This window comes from Panthera pardus, unplaced genomic scaffold (genome assembly GCF_024362965.1).
Source record: "Panthera pardus isolate Hobbes unplaced genomic scaffold, ASM2436296v1 HiC_scaffold_6, whole genome shotgun sequence".
NCBI lineage: Eukaryota > Metazoa > Chordata > Mammalia > Carnivora > Felidae > Panthera > Panthera pardus.
The window spans coordinates 93,042,413-93,063,392 of record NW_026526991.1 but is presented as its reverse complement, the minus strand read 5'-3'; the positions used below and the strand labels follow the sequence as shown (position 1 = coordinate 93,063,392).

General features: G+C 39.4%; 2 protein-coding genes across 3 annotated transcripts in view; one reads left to right on the top strand and one right to left on the bottom strand.

The window, feature by feature from the left end:
- PDE6H (phosphodiesterase 6H) overlaps positions 1–20,980 on the top strand; it is a 179,598-nt gene that overhangs the window by 16,500 nt on the left and 142,118 nt on the right. The gene's annotated exons all lie outside the window — the stretch shown is intronic.
- Positions 2,208–16,365, bottom strand: ART4 (ADP-ribosyltransferase 4 (inactive) (Dombrock blood group)). The gene is made up of 3 exons (XM_019452055.2): positions 15,587–16,365; positions 13,096–13,804; positions 2,208–5,302 (listed from the first exon to the last, which is right to left on the bottom strand). Exons 1-3 carry the CDS (start codon positions 15,770–15,772, stop codon positions 5,211–5,213), a joined length of 987 nt encoding a protein of 328 aa, XP_019307600.2. The 5' UTR covers positions 15,773–16,365; the 3' UTR covers positions 2,208–5,210.

Sequence of the window (20,980 nt, the reverse complement as noted above, 5' to 3'; positions counted from 1 at the left end):
AGGCGCTCCCAGAAGTAAATAAGAGCAATGAAGGAAGAGTAGTTGTTTTCTTGCTTACTTGACTAAGACCAGAGCAAACAATTTATTCTTGTCTGTTTCCTACTGAAGTTTTGTGATTAGGAACTATTGGAGGTTGAAAAATGGAGTTGCTCTAACCTTTCATGAAGACTGAAACACTTGTAGGATTTCTGAGATGTGCTTTTATGGGGGAAGAAAAGTTAGACAAGTCCCTTTGCCTACCAGAAAGTCTTTGACGCTCATTCAGTGGGAAGAAGCATATGCTTTCAACATTGCCATATTCTACATGAACCTAGTAAGAACTTCACTGAGAATAAGAAAAGCAATTAGTAACTTGAGTTCTTTAAAAAAAATTTTTTTTAATGTTTTATTTATTTTTGAGAGCAAGAGAGAGTATGAGCGGGGGAGGGGCAGAGAGCGAGGGAGACACAGGATCTGAAACAGGCTCTAGGCTCTGGGCTGTCAGTGCAGAGCCCGACGCAGGGCTCGAACTCACAGACCTTGAGATCATGACCTGAGCCGAAGTCCGACACTTAACCGACTGAGGCACCCAGGCGCCCCAGTAATTTTAGTTCTTTATTGGAACTTTTTTTCTGAGAATACCTAAGTTTTTTCCTCGTGTAAACATTTTCTCATCTGAAGCTTTAAGTCTCATTTTCTTCTTTAAAGAGAAAACATATTTCCCTATACTTAAAAAAAGTCTGCAGCATGAGAAACTAAAAGGGAAAGAGATGGTGGGCATTTGATGGAGGGGGGAAGATGGCACTCAGTTTGTGTACTTTTTAGCCTGCGATGCAGTCACTTCCACCGAGGTTCCCAGGTCACCTCCTCAGTCATGGCTACTTTGAAGTTGCACTTTTGCTAACCTGAGTCAGGAGCTCAGCTCCAAAGCCAAGGCTGTCATTGGAATCACCACTATAATTTTAAAGTAGGAATCTCTTCCTTGCTCCCTAACAATAAGACCTTCCAAACGTCCTGTGGCAAGGGCCACAGGGATTTTGACCATTTCCAGGGTTTAGAGGGTTTGCAAAAAGGATGAGTTTCATTACATGGAGTCTGCAGTTTCTCTCAGCTCCAACGCTGAAATCTTGTTTGTTTGCAATAGGTATCCATTAATAGCTGTCTTATTTTGAGGACATTCTTGAGCTGATCCATTTCTATCCTGACTTCAAAAATACGCATATATAAATGGGAGGAGGGAGACGTGGTTCTCACTTTGTTACTTTTTCTGAAACTGTGTGTATTCAGGTTTTCACCTGCTTTCTCTTGGTCTTAAGATTGTGTCCCAGGATATTACAACAGCAGGGGGGGTCACATGGAAATGAATGGGACAAGGGCCAAGAAAAGTCTTGGGCAGAGTCTTTCTGTGAAATGACTGGAAGAATGACTGGTAGCAGTTCTAGGGAAGTCCTCACCACATGTCAATGGGAACGACAGCTGGTGTCATCCCTTGACCTCAGAGATGGGCAGTGCATCAGTAAGAGTGGTTTTCAGATGCTGGTGGCTCCTGTGAGGCTGGCCATCACTGACAGTGCCTCTCACAGATATTCCCCCACCACCCAGGACTGCTAATCTTCCCACATTGATGACTTCTTGGTGGTGGCTGCTTCCCAGCCTGTGGAGATACTGTGTGTGTGTCGGTGGGGAAGCCTCACTCCTTTCAAACCTATTACTCTTGTTTAATGTTTCTCTCAAATTCTTTGTTTTGGGTTCCTCTCATTTTCTATCAGTTCCTCCAGGTTTTGAAAAGCAGCACGGGGAAGACTCACTCGTTTCTACCTCTTATCTAGTCTCAGTCCTCAGGGGCCATGAGCCCAGTGTGAACTAACTGAATGAAGCATAAGTGGGGACAAAAATGTGAACTGCCATAAAGCAAAACAAAATGAAACACATGGGCATTTACTACGAGAAAATAAAGAAAAGAAGGAAGGAAAGAGGAAGGAAGGAAAACAAGGAAGGAAAGTAGGAAGAGAGTCCTGTAATACTTGTAATGCTTTTTTTTCTTCATGTTTTCTCACTTGCCAATGTTTGGTACGTGTTGGCATCTCTGAAAGCATCTAATTCAATGAATGTTTGTTGAATTTTACCAAATCAAGATCTGGTTCATAGAGCATAAGTCAATTTGATTCTGATCATGACACAACTCAGGCCAAGAATCCTGGCTCCCCAGGCAAATCAAACTCTACAGAAATTTTCTTTCACTGGCTTTATTATTTTTCAAAGTAATAGCGAACAGAGAAATTCACGACAATCAGATAGGCATATTAGAACACTAAATTATAAAGATAAAAATAAAATAATAGATGAGGCCAGATAACTTTTTGTGTACACAAAAAGGAGAGAAGCATGTTTTATTTTAATAAAAATTACTATAGGAGGTAAATACTATGCAACTTTATAACACCAGCTCTTTTAACAATTCATGTGAATTTGTGCACAGTCAAGCGTCCATTTTATCTTCAAAGGTATCCCGGAAGAAAAAAAAGAGCAGAAATTACAGTGAAATTTTTGAAAGTGATGTCCTAAAATTTCATGAACTTAGACTTTAAATTGATTTAAATCAACGGTCCACCTCACGGTTTTCTTGCACAAAAACTGTGGACCATAGAGAGAGATCAAGGGAACGTAAACTATGGACATTCATCCTTAACCTACAAATCTACATAATTCAGGGGAATAACTTCTATCTCTGGAGATTTGTTCTATAAAGCAGCGGCAGGATCATAATCCCATAAGTCACAAGCCTGGAGGGCTTCTTAAACATAGGTTCTAAGTTTCTGATTCCATGGATTGGGATCAGGCCCTAGAGCTCACATTTCTAACAAATTCTTAAGGGACACTGATGCTGCAGGTGCTGGAGGCATGTGTTAAGAGTCACCTATTTAGAATGTCTTACTCAGAAAACTGATTTCTCATGGAGATCCAGTGCGTTAGACTGCCTTTTTAGCTTGACTGGGTGACTCTTTCCTCTCTGGTCCACATTACAGCTTCACTCTGCCAGACCTACTTCCTGACCCTTACGTACACTGATCATTCCTATATCCTCCGACTCTCTCCTGCTCAGGTGTCTCCTTTCTACCCATCTGAACCCCTTTCTCAAGCCTCATCTCTGATAGAAAGCTGTATCCAACCATAGGTCAGAAGGATCTCATTTTTCTCTAAACTTCAAGTGCTTATTTGTATGCACGATGACACTAAGCACTTGACACATACCTACACTTACTATCTTCTTCCTCTAACCCCTTGCTCCACTCCCAGTGTTCCAAGGCCTCGTTCAAATCCTGCCTCCTCCCTGAAGCCTTCCTGGCATCTCTTCTTGCTTCAGTTTGAAGGAGTCTCTCTTTTGAACTATCATGAACAGAAGGCTTGATTTCCCCCTTTCTTTTGCTATTTCCTCTGGGACTCGTTTATGTTCTTTTTTTAATTTCTCCCAAGAGATTGTAAACTCATGGAAGATCTGGCCTACGACATTCAACTTTTAATCCCCAAAGTGTTTTGTACATAGTATGGTTCAATAAGTGCATTTATGTGGCACAGAAAAAAAAAATTATATATGCAAGATGTTGGAAGGCTTTTCTATTGCTTCACTGAGGCTTACAGCAAAGCTTCTTCCCAGAGTCAGGCCTGCGGGACTCTACTCAGTAGCCACTAAACTGCCGAGGTCCCTGGGCAATAAATCAGGAATATTGTGTTTATGGAAATTTTATCCTTGCTTTATTAGGTATAGAGACCAATGTAAGCTAGGTGACAGAGATGCGCTTGGCCCTATTCTCAAAATTCCGTGTAAAGTATTAGATGCCTGAATTCTCTACCAGCTGATTTTAGGCTAATTCTTCACTGAGTCTCTTCTCTCATGGCACGGTCCTTTTAGAAAGTTCTCCTGGGGTCAGTTAAGCTGATTTTACTTTCATTGTTTCTTACTCAAATCTCAGAGGGGCTAAGTAGCATGGACTTTCAAAATTCAAAGGTGTAGAGCTAGCCCTCACTTTCACTCCATTTAGCCCAATACTAAGGTCTTTGGAAATCCGCTAAAACAACCCCATTGCCCCACTCGTATTGTATACTACTGAGGTGAGTTGGAGAACATTCCCAGCTGTGAAGTTCGATGATTTATACTCCCTTTCACTTAATTATTGTCACATAGTGGCGACTCAATGTATCTTTGATATGTGCTTGGTTATCAGACTTTTTTTCTCCTACATCTTCTCCTTCATCTCCACACACATCTACATACATCCCTAATAAATGTACTTAAATTTTTGATGCTGACTTAAAATCCAATTTGCCATAAAGTTCTTTCTGAATTAATATATGAATTTAAATTCTCACTTCTGTAATGTTTTAGAAACACGTGCAGCACCCCACTACTGGCAGTGAATGAATGAGATTTCACTAACATCTTGTATTAACTTTCCTTTTATTTCTCAAGTTTTCATATTTCCTCCTATCTAAGACTATACTGGTTTGGTGCTGAATGCTGATAAAAATCTCACACTTTAGTTAAGTCTCTGGACTTCAAAGCTTTTCCATCTGATGAAGAATTTGGTCTCTGCTTTCGAACTCAAGCTTCTCTGGTTTGTTCCTATTTAGGATTGCTAAAAAAAAAATAATGGAGAATCCTTGTATTCATGATTCCTTTAATTGCTTAAGGTAGTATATTCAATTCAAATTATTTATGCAAATATGCTATTTATTGATTTCTGTGATAAAAAAAGCCCAGGAGTCCACTTGCAGGCACAATTGGATCTAAGGGCTCATTTACTCTCATCAAAATGGTTTCTTTTCATTCCTCAATTCTTCCTTCATTGTGTTCGCTCCATTCTCAAGGAGATAGAGTCTTCCCTGCTGGTGGCAAGATAGCTGCTTAGTAGCTCCAGGCTCCTACTCACTCTGCTTTCATTAATCTTCACTCAAAAAAAAAAAAAAGGCTCCCACCCCACTGCCAATCCTGATGCCAAAAAATTACCATGATTGTATCTCACTGGCTCTGGCTGGGTCCTTTTCTATTTCAGTATGAATCTCTGTGTCCACGGAGAAGAAATATACGGAGTTACAGGTCCACTCACAGGCAGCAGGCTGGGCCAGCTCTGTGTCAGTTGGTGACTGGGCAGAGTGATTCCCCAAGGGTATTCAGGGTGCCCTGGCTGGCGTCAAGCAAAAGGGCACAGAGAAAGCAAAACCACAAGGTTCCTTTATACTCTACTTTTAGAAGAGATGACGACACTGGTCAAGAAGGAGAGAGAAGCAATAACCATGGGAGCTGGGTTGTACTTTTTGCTGGAAGCTGTAAAAACAAACACAAAGTTAGAGATGTTTTAGGTGGCAGAGAATTTTTTTTTAAATGACCTCATTTCTCCTTTGATTCACTTTTTTTTTTTAAGTTAGAAAATTCCTAATAAAAGTATTTTAAGTTGGCTACTTAAAAAAATATTCTTTTAGATATTTTCTAACAGAACTCAGCTTGTTTATTTTGCAGATGATGAAACAGGCACCAAGAAGTTCAGATATTTACTGCAGGTTACCCAGCTAGTAGGTATTTGAGATCTCCTGATTTGCCACCCTTATTATCATCAGCAGCACTCTCCCCATCACCCTTACCCCCATCTAATTACCATCAGCTTCGTCATCATTATGAAAGCTAACATTGATTAAACAACTCATGCTGTGCTATGATCTATTTTAAGCACTTGCTATAGATGAACTCATGTAATCCTCACAGGAAATCTACGCAGTGTTTGTTCTCCATTATCCCCATTTTTCAGTTGGTAAAATGGTGACACAAAATGTGGAGACATTTACCAAGCATCACACATCTTTTTAACCACTATATTGTTTCTCCATACTTTGCATGTCCATTTTTTAATTACAAAGTGGGCCAAGGGTATTGACACAATTTTGCTTGGTGTGTGGTGTGTGTGTGTGTGTGTGTGTGTGTGTGTGTGTACTGCCTACACATGCATGCTCTTCACAGGAAGTATGGGGAAGGTTAGCAGGCAGTTAGATGTGGCTCATGGAAGCAAGACTGGAATACAAGAAACTATGTCAGGTATCACTACTAATTGGGAATTTAATGGGATGAAGATATAGAATGAGTTGGAAGATGGAAACCTTTAAAAAAGGCTCTAGATAAAGAGTGGAATCACCTTTTTAACCAGCCTTCACTGATTATTTAGAGTAGAAAAGATGTTTAGGGTAGGAAGACTTTCAGCTCTGTGATTGCCTATTTAAACATCTCATTTGATAGGATGACCCGATGATGGAGAAATATTTTTCCACTACTTTCACATAATAATGTGTAAAATCCTTTGAGTTTCCTGAAATTTCTTGGAATTCTATATATGCAAACGATATTTAAAACCCCAATTTTCACCAATAAGAGTAGACACGGAGAGTTAATAGTGGGTACAGATTTCTAAGCTTTTGCCAAACTTTGTGTAAAACTATATTAATCTGAACTCTCACAGGGACCTTGGAACCATTAATACCACTGTTGCAGGTTATTCATTATTCACTTCTTGTTTTGTTTTCTCTTCATTCAGGCTGAGGTCCCAAGGACCTCTGACCCTGCCTTTCCTCACTTTTTAACGGGATGAGATTCTACTGAAGAATTATCAGAAAATATTGATTGACAGCAAACCAATATAGCTGGTTTAAACTATGGTTATTGGAAGGAATTAGCTTTGGTCTTGAAGCTTTGCCCCTAGCCTACCTTTACCATGGTAGTCACTTTCACTGGGCCCCAGTTTTCTCATCTGTAAAATGAGAGCACCTCGAGGTTTTTGGAAATACTCGGATCACTGTCATTCCACTTTGTTTCACGGCTATTACAATGAGGCTCAAAGAAGTGACAGACATACAGATATTACTATTTTGAATCATACTCATCCTTCAAACCACCTATTAAGCCCCTTTCATAATAACCAGGATATTAAAAAAGCTTACTTTAATTTTATTTTCTCAGCTAAAGTAACTTTTCTTTCCTCTTTTGTTCCTTTTTTCTCTACCTTTCTTACAGTCATTAAATTTCTACCTCACACTTTATTATTTTTTTGCACAGACAATATCTTTATTTAGGAGAATAAATGAAAAACATCTGTGAATTAAATTCAATGCAATCTACAAAATCTTTCATTTAAGGATAACTCACATTAAATTGACTTTTGTATTTGTTTTTACTTTTCTTCTAGACTATCTATTTAATACTTTGTGTTCCCTCTGTCCCTAGTAGAGTATTTTTCAAATTGGAGTTTGTGATGCATTAATGCCTTGTCATGACCATCACGCTTTAATAATGTCATAAAATGGGTTAGAATAAAAAACACTCTAGTTAAACAGCATGCAAAATGGTAACTGATTGTTGTGTGTGTGTGTGTGTGTGTGTGTGTGTGTGTGTGTGTGTTTGTAATTTATGTGTATGCAAAGTGAGTTATAATCTAGTCACAGTCACAGAGCATTAAGACTAATGGTAGGTTCTTAGTAATATTTTTGAACAGCAAATAAATCTCCTGAAAATACTCTATAGAGAAAACTGTCATGGGCTTTTTGTCATAAGGCATGGGAAAAAGTTGTACTTTTGTCATTTGTAAGCTGAATGATCTCACATAAGCCATTTAACCTCTCTAAACCTCAGTATTCACATCAGTACAGTGGGGTCAGTAACCCAATGTACAGGGTGGTGGTAAGAATTAAACAGATAATGTGTGTGAAAACCTTTTGTAAATGAAATTGCTACATAAATATCATTTTACTAGTGACTTATAACCTCAATTTGGTCATCTATACCTTAGGGTATACAGCCTGGGGACAACATATGATTATTATACCTTTTATTTAATGAATTCTGAATCTGCGAATTATACCAGATTGTTCAGAAAGAGTCAATCCCTTGAAAAAAACAGAAAAAGCTAAAACTGACATACAGTGTATCTAGGTAATCTGGTATTTGGAGCCGAATGCTATCTATAGCTCGTTTCTGTCAAAATGCAGAGATTAATGAGTGTCATTATTTTAGAGTTAGCTAGGAAAAAGTTGGCACTCAAACAATGGTAAGCATTGTTTCTTCCGCCTCTTCTTTTGTTTTATTTTTAACTCTCAATGTCACTGAAGCACACATTTGTGCCATTACACTATTATTCCACTTCCATGTGCAAAGTACTTTGCAGAGTTTTTCAATTGTGTTTGAGAGAGTGGATACCAAGTACTACCACAACGTTCCCTCTTGCCCCATTTTATGAATAAAGAAACAGGCTGATAGGCTGTCATTTGCACAAGGCCACGTAGCTATTAACATATGTCCAGCCCATCCTGGCTCCAAAGTCTTCTCTTTCCACCATGCTGTGGTGGTTTCCACCATCCCAGGTTCATTCAGTTACTCATTCTTTCATGCATTCGGGTGAGATAGACACTATCCTTCGAGAGTAATGTGGTATCACAAATTGGGAAAACTTGTTTGAGATAAAGCCCAGAGTCAAAGAACACAGGAAACAGGAAGTTAATAAAATAAATAGTATGTAACAGTAATAGTAGCTGAAAGTTTGGAGTACTTACTAGCATCAGGTATTGTGCTAAGAGCTTTTACATGCATAAGTCATTTTATACTCACTAGAATCTTATAAGGTAGGTTTTTATTAAAATTTTCCCCTGTGTTACATATAAAGAAATGGAAGCACGGAAGAACTAAGCCATTTGTCCATGTCCTTACTGCTAGTAACTGGCAAAGTTAACATGTAAAACCAGGCTTGCTACAATTGACTGTATTTTTTTCTAGAAACATGCTTAAGAATGTTGATTATGTGAAACATTTTAACAAATAAATCCTTCCTTGTGAATCCAATGATATAGAACAGAGCATGTATTTGTGTGTGTACAGATTTTTGGCACGGATTATTTTCTTGAACAAAGCAACATTTAAGGACAAATAACTGACATAACATATTTCGAATGTTTCAGTGAGCATGAAAACATCTGTTCCTATGGTAACCAGTATAGGTCATATGAGGGGTGAGAGAAGAATTAGAAGGGAGAGCTGTTAGTTTAGAATGTCTTAAATGATTTGTCTTTTTCAAATTGACTCGCTTAAATATATTATGCTACCAATTTGACCTGTTGACTCTCTGAAGGCGACAGATTCCTGGGTGCTCTTTGAACTTGGGAATTGTAGTTACAAGTTAACAGAACCAATTTTGAAATAAATTGAAGGACTGAAGAAGCTATGCTCTCTAATCTACTGTCTTTTCATTGGGAGAATTATGGTGTCCTGGCTGACCAATTAAAAAATTTTTTTTTTTTTTACGTTTATTTATTTTGGGACAGAGAGAGACAGAGCAGGAACGGGTGAAGGGCAGAGAGAGAGGGAGACACAGATTCGGAAGCAGGCTCCAGGCTCTGAGCCATCAGCCCAGAGCCCGACGGGGGGCTCGAACCCACGGACCGCGAGATCGTGACCTGAGCTGAAGTCGGACGCTTAACCGACCGAGCCACCCAGGCGCCCCCTGGCTGACCAATTTTAAAGGTCTTCGTGTTGTCTTTCAAATATGTTGTCTGTCAGATTAAGAGGGAACAGGAGAGGAAACAAGTCACTGGCTGAGAGGGAATTGTTGAGACATAAGATAGTTTGTGGCTTCTGCTCAGGAAAAAAATTGAAGGGATAAGAAACAGTTGAGAGGACTCCGGTTTCATGAGGAATTAGATATCAATAGAATACCATCTGTGCATCCCTAGACTGAGGTTGATGGTGAACAATATCAGTTACCTAGAAAAACAGGTCTGGAGAGAGTCCACTGATCTTACTCCCTTCCAGTGAAGGACTCCCAGAAAAGAAAAACACACCGCCACCTTCCTCCTTCCGTTGTTCATGTATGGATCAATCCAATACTGCTCCAAGATGTTGGGATAAGTGGAGTGTTACTTGTTAGTTAACAGAAATGACTTCAGGAAAGTTTCAGAAATAGCTTACTCATTGAGAAAACAAATACCACTGCAGTGAATGGCTGCAAGCATCGTGAAATTAATCAAACTTTTTTTGTAGTGAGTAGAGATAGGTGGATATTGGTTGTGTTTGTCTCAAGATTAGTCTTTTTGTCCTCAACTAAAGTGTCTGTGCTAACCACCAGCCAATGGCAGCCTTGAGGCTTCCCTCACTTGGCTTCCCTAAGGGGTTTAGGGAAGGCAGAACCAGAGGATGGAGGAGCCTTCTCTGCAACTTTCAGCCAGAGCCAAAGGAGTCAAAGGAAGAATGGCATCACAGCAGCTTGGGCTTGTTCCTCTCCCTCTTTCAATCTCCCAAATAGTTTTGTAGTTGTGCTGGCTGGGAAGACACTCCAACTCCAGCTCTTGGCCTACCATGTAATGCCTCTGACCAAAACATCACCTTCTATGACCAGTGGTAGTTTCATTCCACCATTTACAATTTCTTCCCAAGACTGCACAGTTGGGGAATTTCTGGGAAAGATTTAGATATAATAACTCACATTGCAAGTGCCCACATTCCAGATCATTTATATTATGGCTATAGCTCCTTAGTTTTTGATTAGGGGTTGAGCTTTCTAGAATATTTTCTCATTCTAGTAAGTATTGAAACTGTTTTTAGTCAATTGCGTTATCTGGTCATCTGACCCAAGGCCCAGGTCATGTAGAGGCATTGAAAGAGAATGCTTCATTTATTCACTTACTTATTCAACAAATACAGATTAAGTACCTCTATGTTCCAGGAGACTAAAATTAATATTGGTTAAGGCTTATTTACCATATACTATATGCTAGGGAATGTAGAAATTCTTTAGTGTTTTATTTTATTTTCCCAAGAGCCCTGTGGGGCTCTGTTATGATGCTCCTTGCATAGCTGAAGAAACATAGGGAGTTTAAGCAACTGGATTGAGAACACAGCTAAAACATAGTACCAGTTGGACAGGAATTTAGACAGAGTGGATCTGGGGTCCAAGCGCCTGGATTCCATGCCAAGCTCTTAAATACTATGTAGTCATATCCTGGCTCACAAAAAGCTTACAGAGCAGTACAAGATTATTGATTCCCTTAAGTATGATTTGTGATTCCAAAGATCCAGTCAAGACCAACTAAGCTTCCAGAATCTAGTGATATGCATGGCTACTCCAGCTAAGCCTTAACTCAAAGTTGTGCTTGAGTTGTTTCCTGACAGGAAAGCAAGGGTCATTAATTTGGTGTGGAGGGTCTTGAAACACCTTTTCTTTGAGACTTAGAGAGAAGAGAGTATGGGTAATTGTTTCTATTACATTCTCCTTTTTCTCAGTTTCCTGAAAGCTACAAACATCATGAAATTAATACATTTTTTTGGTAATAAGTAGAGATAGGTGGATATTGGTTGTGTCAATGCCCTACAACTTTTTACTTAATATATTTTATTGTGCTCATCAACCTTGTAGAAAAATTTTTCTGTCTCAACTTCATCATGATGAGGATGAAGCAACCGTGTCATAGTCAAGTATAGTTCCAAAGAATCCTGGAAACTGGCTATGAATGTTCTCATTTATTATCAAAATCTCACTGTTTTCTTCATACTCTAGTGTTTCATATTCTCCTCTGCAAACACTAATCTCTTGGTCTGTGGAACAGATACTCATTTCACGCATAGTACTGCCTACCACACTTCCAAGGAGAGGCAGGAGGAGATTAAAGTATTGATAGGTCACCTCTCCTCTGGTCTGTGTTTGCAGATAGCACCAGAGTGAGCAGGCCCAAGACTTCAGCGTGGATGATAGTTTCAAGATCTTTGTAACACTGTAGCCCCAAAATTTTGAGAAACGCTGACAGCCTGAATTACTAACAGTACCGATAGTGATGGAGTAGAGAAAGATTCAGGGATATTTCAAAGGTAGACACTGCAGTTGTGTGAGTGGGAATGAGTGCACAGGTGGATAAGGACGGTCTCCCTTCTGAATCAAACAGGGCACAGCACTTGCTACAGAAGTACCCTTTTGTGCAGTGACTGTGGCTGGCAACATACAGGGATGGAAAGGAGTCAGCCATGTATTTTTCTAAAAAAGGCCTTAACATATATTTTTGTTTCATGATGTCTCCAATTCCTCCTGCTTCAGTTCATTTTTTTTCATGGTATCATCAGAGCTCTTGCTCAAATACTGCTCTAATCGATGTTCCATTCCTTAAAAACTTCCAATGACTTCCCATTATCTATAGCATGAAATTTGAAAAGTCCTCAGCATAGAATACAAGAGTTTTAATGGTCTAGCTCATCTGAATCTTCCCACTCCAATCAATCCTGTATTCCCTTTCTACTCTTCCTATGTCCTACACCTCCTACATTCCAACCATCCAGAATCGTGGAGATTCCCTAAAGACACCAGCTATTTGAAATCTGTGATTCAGCATATGCTGTTTTCTGCTTGCAATGGCTTTTCCTCTCTTCTTTCACTGAAAACCCCCATTCCTACTTCAAGTCCCATGTGGTCCTCTATTCTGAAGCCTTTCTTACTTTCTCCAGAGACAATGAATAGCTTCCTGCATAGGGAAGCCACAGCCGTTGCTTAAACATCTGGTGTGTTGCTTAGTGCTTTTGAGTGTGGACAGTTGTTCATATTTCCATTTCTCATTAGACTAAAAATCTCCCTAGGATAATGATCTTGCTTGATTCATTTCACATTGCCTGGGGTCTCCCATCCCAGTTCCTGGAACATAGAAGATAGTTAATAGATAAGAGTGAATGAATAAATCATGCTTCCTGCTTTACTTTCAAAACTCCTTATTCCTATAATGGCCATGACAAAAAAAATGAGTTAGAGGGAGAAGGTAAAAATACTATATTTTATGTGCTATTTTTTTCAGTAGAGGTTTACTCTCTGTGTCTACAATGCACTGCAGAAATACATTTTTTTTTCTAGAGGTAGTTTAGCAGAAAGAAGAGAAGGGAAACCAAGAAATAAGGCAGGTTATCTCTAATCTGTCAGTTCCACCATCCCTGAAGGCCAGTTTCCATGGTTTTGGCCTTTCCCTCAACAAGCTTACCCAGAAAAATAACTTTTGTAAAAGAACAGTGGTCTGTGATCCTGATTAGAGTGGATTCAATTTAGATCAATAATATAATACCTTTTAGTAGCTGACAGTTATATGTGCTCTGGTTCCCAGCTGACTGCAATTGCAACCAATTTCCTCTTGGGTTGTAGCTCATATTTACAACTTTGAACAACTCATAGGGAGGGACCAGGACCTCCTTCTTGACAGAGACTTCTTCTACAGGTGCACCCAGACAGGTGAATATGGTAAATAGAGTTTGGTTTTCAGACTGCTGTGTGTCTTCTTTTCGGAGGGAGGCGGAGAGGAATTGGCCAAATCTGATGGTGGCACCTCTGTAGGCTTCCAGATTGATACCCTTCATCTCATGATGCACCTCATAACACAATGAGTTATTCTTCCCGACTATCTCTTTCCTTAGCAGCTGGATTGCTGAGGTCAGGTAGTAGTGTAGGTATTTGAAATGGAATGAATGTTCATACTGCCGTGGAGTCCTAGTAGCACTGGCCATGGCTCTGATGAAGTCTGTGCGAATGCTATTGTTTGATGTATAAACTGAGATGGCCACAGCATGCGTAATATTAATGTTCTTGGGGAGATCTTTTGCTTGGTTGAACCAGGTTAAATAGGCATTACTCCAGACCCTGTAGTAATTTCTACGTGTTTCTATTTCTTTTGTGAAATAATCCCCTTGACTTAGCTTCTCCATGACCTGCTGGCTGCATCCTTGGTACTGATCATCAAAGGAATTTGGTGCCAAGTCAAAGTTGATGTTAATGGCAACCTATAAGAAAAGAAAAATATTGATTTTAACCATTCATATCAGATGGTAGGTGTGGTGGCTGACTTGCTATACTCCATAAAGCCAAGTCTTTGCTTCAAAACTTATTTGCTGAAGTAAGTTTCACTCATATTCATTACACACTGCCCCAGTACACCCTGCATCAGTGACCTGTGTTAGAGATTGAATTTGGGTTGATAAATATTACTAAAAGCTCAAAAAACCCTCATCTCCTCAGGGAGGAAGTGACCCTTCTCGTGTAACCAAAAACAGTATTTTTGCACAGGGAGTACTTTGAAGAAAAAAATTGTAATCTTAAAGTTTATGTGTACCTTCTGTTTCCCCTGTCGATTCCCTCGACATTCTCTCATGGGTGTTAAGAAATATCTCTGTAGGTGAATACTTAAAACCTATATTAAGTCTTTGAACTTTATTTAAGAAAAACCTTCAGTGATGAGTAATGTTGGGTTCTCCCAAGGGGGGCCCAGTATATAACAGCCCTCTTTTCTGACCAATTGAAAAAATTGAGGGGGGTGGGAAAGCATATATGAAGGTTAAAATAACATCTTTACTACTGAACTGTTGGGGCACACATCTTTAGGTCTGATGGAAAGTAGATTTGCTAAGAGTAAATCTCAGAATGAGGCAGACTTGCCTACTTAGCTGTAGACAGTGTTGGACTGTGGTCCTGCCCAAAGTAAGATTCTGGTCATGGAGGTACACGGAGCTCATGCCCTTTGCCATCAGGCTAACTCCCAGGAAGAAGAGCAGACTCAAACTCAGAATACCCAGTTATTAATCCTAATGTTACCAATCAAGTAAATTTGCCCAGCTCCAGAGGAGTAGTACAGTGGTCAGGAGTGTGCCGAAGATAGTTCCTCCTCTTAGGAGACAGGAGTGGGAAAAAGACATTTTCTCATTGGTAGTCAATAGAATGTTACTTATTAATATCTAGTCCATATTAAACTGAGGTTAGAGATTTGAATACAAATTCATTAAGCATCATCAGTCCATATTTTTTAGAGCCTTATTTTCAATTATCCAAATTCCAAGATGTTTTCTTCTTGGCAAAGAAACTGTGCTTTTCTAATAGACAGTACTCATTATATTAGGAGATAGGATTCCATCCAGTCAAGTCAAAGATGTTGCAGCTAACACTCAAAAACATACCATTTGGTGTTTTTACTGTTATTTATGATGAAAAGATGTTTAGTTGTATGTAAAATGGAACAGACTTTTAAGACTGCGTAATGATTTTAACCAATAGCTCTTTACGGAAGATTTACAAATAGTTCTGCAGAATCTATTTACGCCAAAAGAAGCCAAAATCAATAATATCATGTTCTGTTCAATCTTGTAAGCTCTAAAAACTTTACTATATTACTCGATCTCAAATATGTACTTTGTTATCTCTTAACAGTAGGTTATTTTTCCTTATGCAGAACTTTATAATACTTCTTGTGACTTAATCCATATGACACAGTCTAAAGTCAAATAGGCTATTTTGCACCACTTGTCCTACAGAAGCAGTGTTTCACTTAAGTTTTATGGAGAATCAAGAAAATAACACTATGCCCCTAGCTTCCATAATGCCAAATTTATAAACTCTAAAGAATTCCACAATTGTTGATCATTGTTTTCAACCCCCTTCACTAAGCATTATTTGTTAAAATGTCTGAAAGAACTTAGAACCAAGTGACTAAAGGTCATTTAAAGGTTGTCACCAGGAAAGTGCCCCACCGGAGCACTCACCATAAAGAAATCTCCTCTTCAATTGTGCCCTACCTCAGAACTCCAGGAGGGTGTCTGCAAGGCAGAGAACAGCATCAGGAGAGGAAGCTGCTTTGGAAGGAGCCAGATTCTCAGCACAGGGGCTGTAGGAGTAGTTGGGAAAAGAGTCCTCCTGCATCTGTTGGTCAATGGATGGTATTTGTTTGTGTTAAAAGTACTTCTTTGCTCTTGCGGCTTCATCCTGAAACGAGTGTTCAGTGTTCTCCTTTGGGAACCTTCCTTGTTCACATCTTGTTGATGACTACCAGCCAGCAGTTTTCTGAGGGAAGAGATGAACTCCAACTTACTTGCAGAGCTGATATTTCTGTGAAAAAGCCAGATCTGGTCACCAAAAAAGGGATTCTAAAGTGAACTTGTTAAGTTTCCCATTAAAAAAAAAAATCCCTTATCTGGTCTGTGTGGGGGGAATTCCAAAGGCCTGTTAAAGGTCAGGCTCAGCAGCTCAACCTTAACTTTCTCAGGAAGACAGGACAAGGCACAAGCTGTACAGTGTCTGGGGCCAAGCGACATTATCTTGAGCTGCAGGGTTTCATCGCGAGTGATATGATTGGCTCCCACAGGTTGCTGGAAAGATGCCACCTCAAGGTGGGTCTATGTCAGGTACATTTGGTGCCGCTGATAGGCCGTCCCTGCCCAGAAGGGGCTGATAAGAAGCAGCACACCTTTTAGGGTTACTGTCAAAAAGAAGGCTCTCATTGCTGCTTTCCCACGATAGCCTTGAAACTCTCTAATCCAGAAACTATTCCTGTGGGGGTCACAGCTCTTCTGTTTTTCTCTTCTGAAGGCATCAGATCCTCTATCCACACTATTTCAGTCTATAGTGAATCCTACTGACTACTGTCAGAAGACAGCCTCTGAACAGCTGACATCAATCAAAAGCAGGGTCCAGTGTGCTAAGTTAATGCAGCACAAGTGTTCTGTTAGACACTCTCTCTCAGGCACTTCCCTTTCTAGTTTGAACATCTTTCATCTGTTCCCAATCATTGGGATAATTGTTTTTCTTGCAAATCTTTCCCATTAACACTTCCCATTTCACTATTTAACTGTGAAGAGAGACTAAATCTTGTTCTTAGAAATTCTGGTATTTTGGGGGGTGACTGTGTGGCCCAGTCTGTTAAGTGTCTGACTTTGGATCAGGTTATGATCTTACAGTTCATGAGTTTGAGCCCCGCATTGGGCTCTGTGCTGACAGCTCAGAGCCTGGAACCTGCTTTGGATTCTGTGTCTCCCTTTCTCTCTGCCCTTCTCCCATGCACGCTCTGTCTCTCTCTCTCTCAAAAATAAATAAACACTAAAAAACCCGTGAAATTATGGTATTCTTTTCAGCATCCTAAAATAGTTTGTAATCTAAATTTTCTGATGATCACAGCAGTTCTGTCTCATGACAGAAGTTCAGAGTATTCACACAAGTATAAAAGGGGATACAAAATTACCCATAACCTATCACCTGGACAAGGGTACTATTTAGATTTAGATTTTGGTATTACACAACACACACACACACACACACACACACACACACACACACACACACACATTTAGGACTAAATTAATATAGTATGCAATTTTCATACTGTTTTTTCCCTTAACATTTTTAATGTAAGCACATCTCCCTATAGTTTAATAACTATTGAAAACATGACTTTTTTTTTTTTTATAGCTGCACAGTATTCCACCATAGGTGCTACAATGCAATGAAATATGGAATGGATCCATGCATCCATCTCAGAAACAGATTGATCAATGAATAGAACATAATAGTACCTCCCTTATCCAACGCTTTGACCTATTTTTAATTCTTACAACATCTTCTGGCCCTGAGAAATCAATCAATTAAATAAATAAATAAATAAATAAATAAATAAATAAATACAATTATCATTATTTGTGCCAAGGTTTATTGAATAAATATCTTATATTTAGCTTGCGTTCAACTTTGTGCTATTATAAGCAATGATTTGTGAGCCTGTTTGGGACATAAATCTTTGTGTGTTTCTCTTCTTGCAACTTTAAGATGCAAATCTGGAGATGTGACCACAGATCGTTGAAATGGATATTTTTTGGACTTAAAGGAAAACACGATAAAATAAATATCCCTTTAAGACTTTTAAATTCTTAAGATTCCTCATTATCAACCATCAATTTGGGAGACTGAGGTGTGGTGAAGAGCCCTGGAGTCTGAAAACTTGAACTACGGGCTTAATTCTACAGCTTGCTGGCTGGATCAAGAAGAATAAGCAGGCTGGCTTAGTGGGTTAAGCGTCAGGATCTTGATTCTGGCTCAGGTCATCATTTCCAGGTTCATGAGATCAAGCACTGCATTGGGCTCTGCACTGACAAGCTCTGTGCTGACAGCGTAGAGCCTGTTTGGGATTCTCTTTCTTCATCTCTCTCTGCCCCTGCTCCCCACCCCCCAAATAAATAAACAAAAAAAAAAAAAAAAAAAAGAAGAAGAAGAAGAAGAAACAGCAAGTTGTGCTGAGCTTCAGTTTCCTAACCTTATAGGGTTGTCAAAAGTAAATAACAGTTACCTTTTATTGGGAGTGTACTGTGTTTCAAGACCCTTTTTTTAGTATCTCAACCTACAAGACCACTGTGAGGAGATTAACTTCCACGTCACAGGTGCATTTCCTGAGGCTGTGTGAGGTTAAAGAGACTGTCAGTGATCACAGGTTCATTCCTCTCCTCCCATTGGCTCCCTGTCTCCAAAAACTCTAAAGGAGTCTGTCATTTTATTTCTATTGTCTGTAAACATTTGCTAATTTTCCTTAAGTGTGACTTCCACTTCCAGAATAATACCACTAGGGGGAAGTAGGAAACCTTGTAACCTTTTTATACAGTTCCTTTGTCCAGAATTTAAAGGAGCTGGAAGAAAGAAAGGGAAAAAAGGGAGGGAAGGAGAGACAGAGACAGAACAGAGAGTGGGTCTAAGAACAGTAGTGAGAAGTTGAGACTATTGTCCTTGAGCTGATTAAAGAGAGAGGGAGGGAGGGATGGAGGAAAGGAAGAGAGAACTCTGACAATAAAATGGAATAGGGAAAGACAAGGGGTCTGATGTGTGTGTGTACGTTTTTGTATTAAAATGAAAACAATATTTTCTGATAATGTTTTTTAAAAAATATTTATTTTGAGAGAGAGAGAGAATGAGCGAGGGAGGGACAGAGAAAGAGGGAGAGAGAATCCCAAGCAGGCTCTGTGCTGTCAGTTCAGAGTCCAATGAGGGGCTTGATCTCATGGACCATTGTTGCAGGATTCTTTACCTCAATACCCCGGGGTTCGTTGTCTCCCCGGCTTGAAAAAAAGAAGTTGAATGTAAAAATGTGAGAAGTGAAAATGTGCAGCAGGCAAAAGTTTATTACAGTATAAGATTAGAAAGTAAGAACAGTATGAAAGCTCTCTTTGCAGAGAAGGAGCATGTGAAAGTGAACGCCCCCGACTATAGGCAAGGCTCTTTGCTTTAGAAGGTTCCGGTCAGTCCCCCCATACTTTCCCCCCTTGTTTCTTCTCAGTTTTCATCCTTATTGGCTTGATAACTCTAGGTGCTGGGTTGTCCATTCCTGGTTGGCTCGATTCCATTATGTTAGGAGTCCGACTATGGTCATACTATCCCTTGTATAACATAAGTTTTATGTTTACTTCTTTTAGTTAGGTATTTTGACTGTCAAACTCCTGAGGAGAACCTGAGGGGGAGGAGGTGGTGTCTGTTAACATTCTTAAGAGGAACCTTAGGCCTGAGGGAGCTTTCTGTGGTCAGATGCTCCCAGCATTGTTCCAAAATATGTGTTGTTTTTCACCCTGGGACCTCAGGTTCTAACCTTTCCCTCCCTGCCTATTTTATCCTACCTTTCCCTTATCATACCCAGAGATCATGACCTGAGCCGAAACCAGGAGTCAGATGCTTAACCGACTGAGCCACCCAGGTGCCCCTTTCTGACAATATGTAGACTCATTAAAAAATCATCTTTTGCCTTGGGGGCTATTTTATGAAAGTTCCCATGTGATAATTTAATATTAGTTCATTTAGAGCTGGGAGTTCACTCCATTATCATTTTCTTGATACCCAGTTCCTTAAAATGCAATCTATTTCTGCTGTCTTGATGGGTAAAAGGGATGTGGGCTTTGAAATTGCACAGAACTGTGTTGGTATTTTGCCTTTATGTCTTCCTTGTTTTTGTGAATTTGAACAAGTTATGTTGGTTCTTAGTCTCATTTTCTTCGTGTGTAAAACTGGAGGTGGTATCACTCTTATAGGGCTGTGATGGCAGTGAAATTGAAATAGTCTATAAAATATCATGGAATGGATCCATGAACCATACTTCCTCAGGAACAGATTGATTAGTGAATAGAGAGGCACTTTGGTTCAATTTCTAGTTCTATTATGACCTTAATGTCTGACCATGGGCACAGTATTTTACCTCTCTGCTCCTCAGTTTCCTGTTTCTTAGTGCCACTGACACCAGCGTCTCAAGGCATGTGGGCTCAGCTTACGCTCTACTCAGATTTGTGAAGACCAACAACTCACAGGGTGTCCAACAAAGTAAAAGTTAATTTTTATTATTTTTTTCCCAAATAAACAGCTGTTTAAGAAAAGGTTTTCAAAAAAAAAAAAGAAAGAAAGAAAGAAAGAAAGAAAAGGTTTTCTAGAATAAATTCTAAACATTCTAGACCAGTTTTGTAAAGCTACTAAAGCTACTTTTGGAGCATAGGTTGAAGTAGTCCTAGAGGGTCTTGTCCCAGGGGAACTGTGTCCTTTGCCACCAACCTAAAGGTTTTGTAATGGCCCTGAGTACTTCCTGTTTGGATCTTATTAAACTCCTTTGGACCTGTGTCAATTTAAGGCCAGAAATCCTTGTTATCTGCCAGAAATCCTTTGTTATCCAAAGGAAGGTAGTTTGATAGAGACCCCCAAATTTGGTAATTTGGGATGGTTTTAACATCTTGTTAGTTCTCTTTTACCCTCAATACCCTTACAGAAGTGAGCAAAACTTCCTTAATAATTTTATTTTTATAACTTTTATTTAGATAAAAATTTTAACTCACAGAAACATTTCAAGTCTGTACAAGGAACATGCATATGTCCAAGGAATTCCCCCATACCCTATCCATAATAGATAGCACACATGTTTAGATTTCTAGATTTTCCCCCACTTGATCTATCATTCTCTTACTTTTTTTTTTAAACCACCTGAGAATTAATCATAGACATCATCCCCCTGTGAAAAGATAAACTGAGGCATATTAAAAATGTTAAGAACTTATTTGTGCAAAAATAGATTCAAATCAGGCAGCACCAGACCAGAAGTGATTAGGAGAGCTCCACCAATAGGGTCCAGAGGCAAGATTTTTATGGAGAAAGGTGGAAGCAAAGCAAGGACATTATTTGATTGG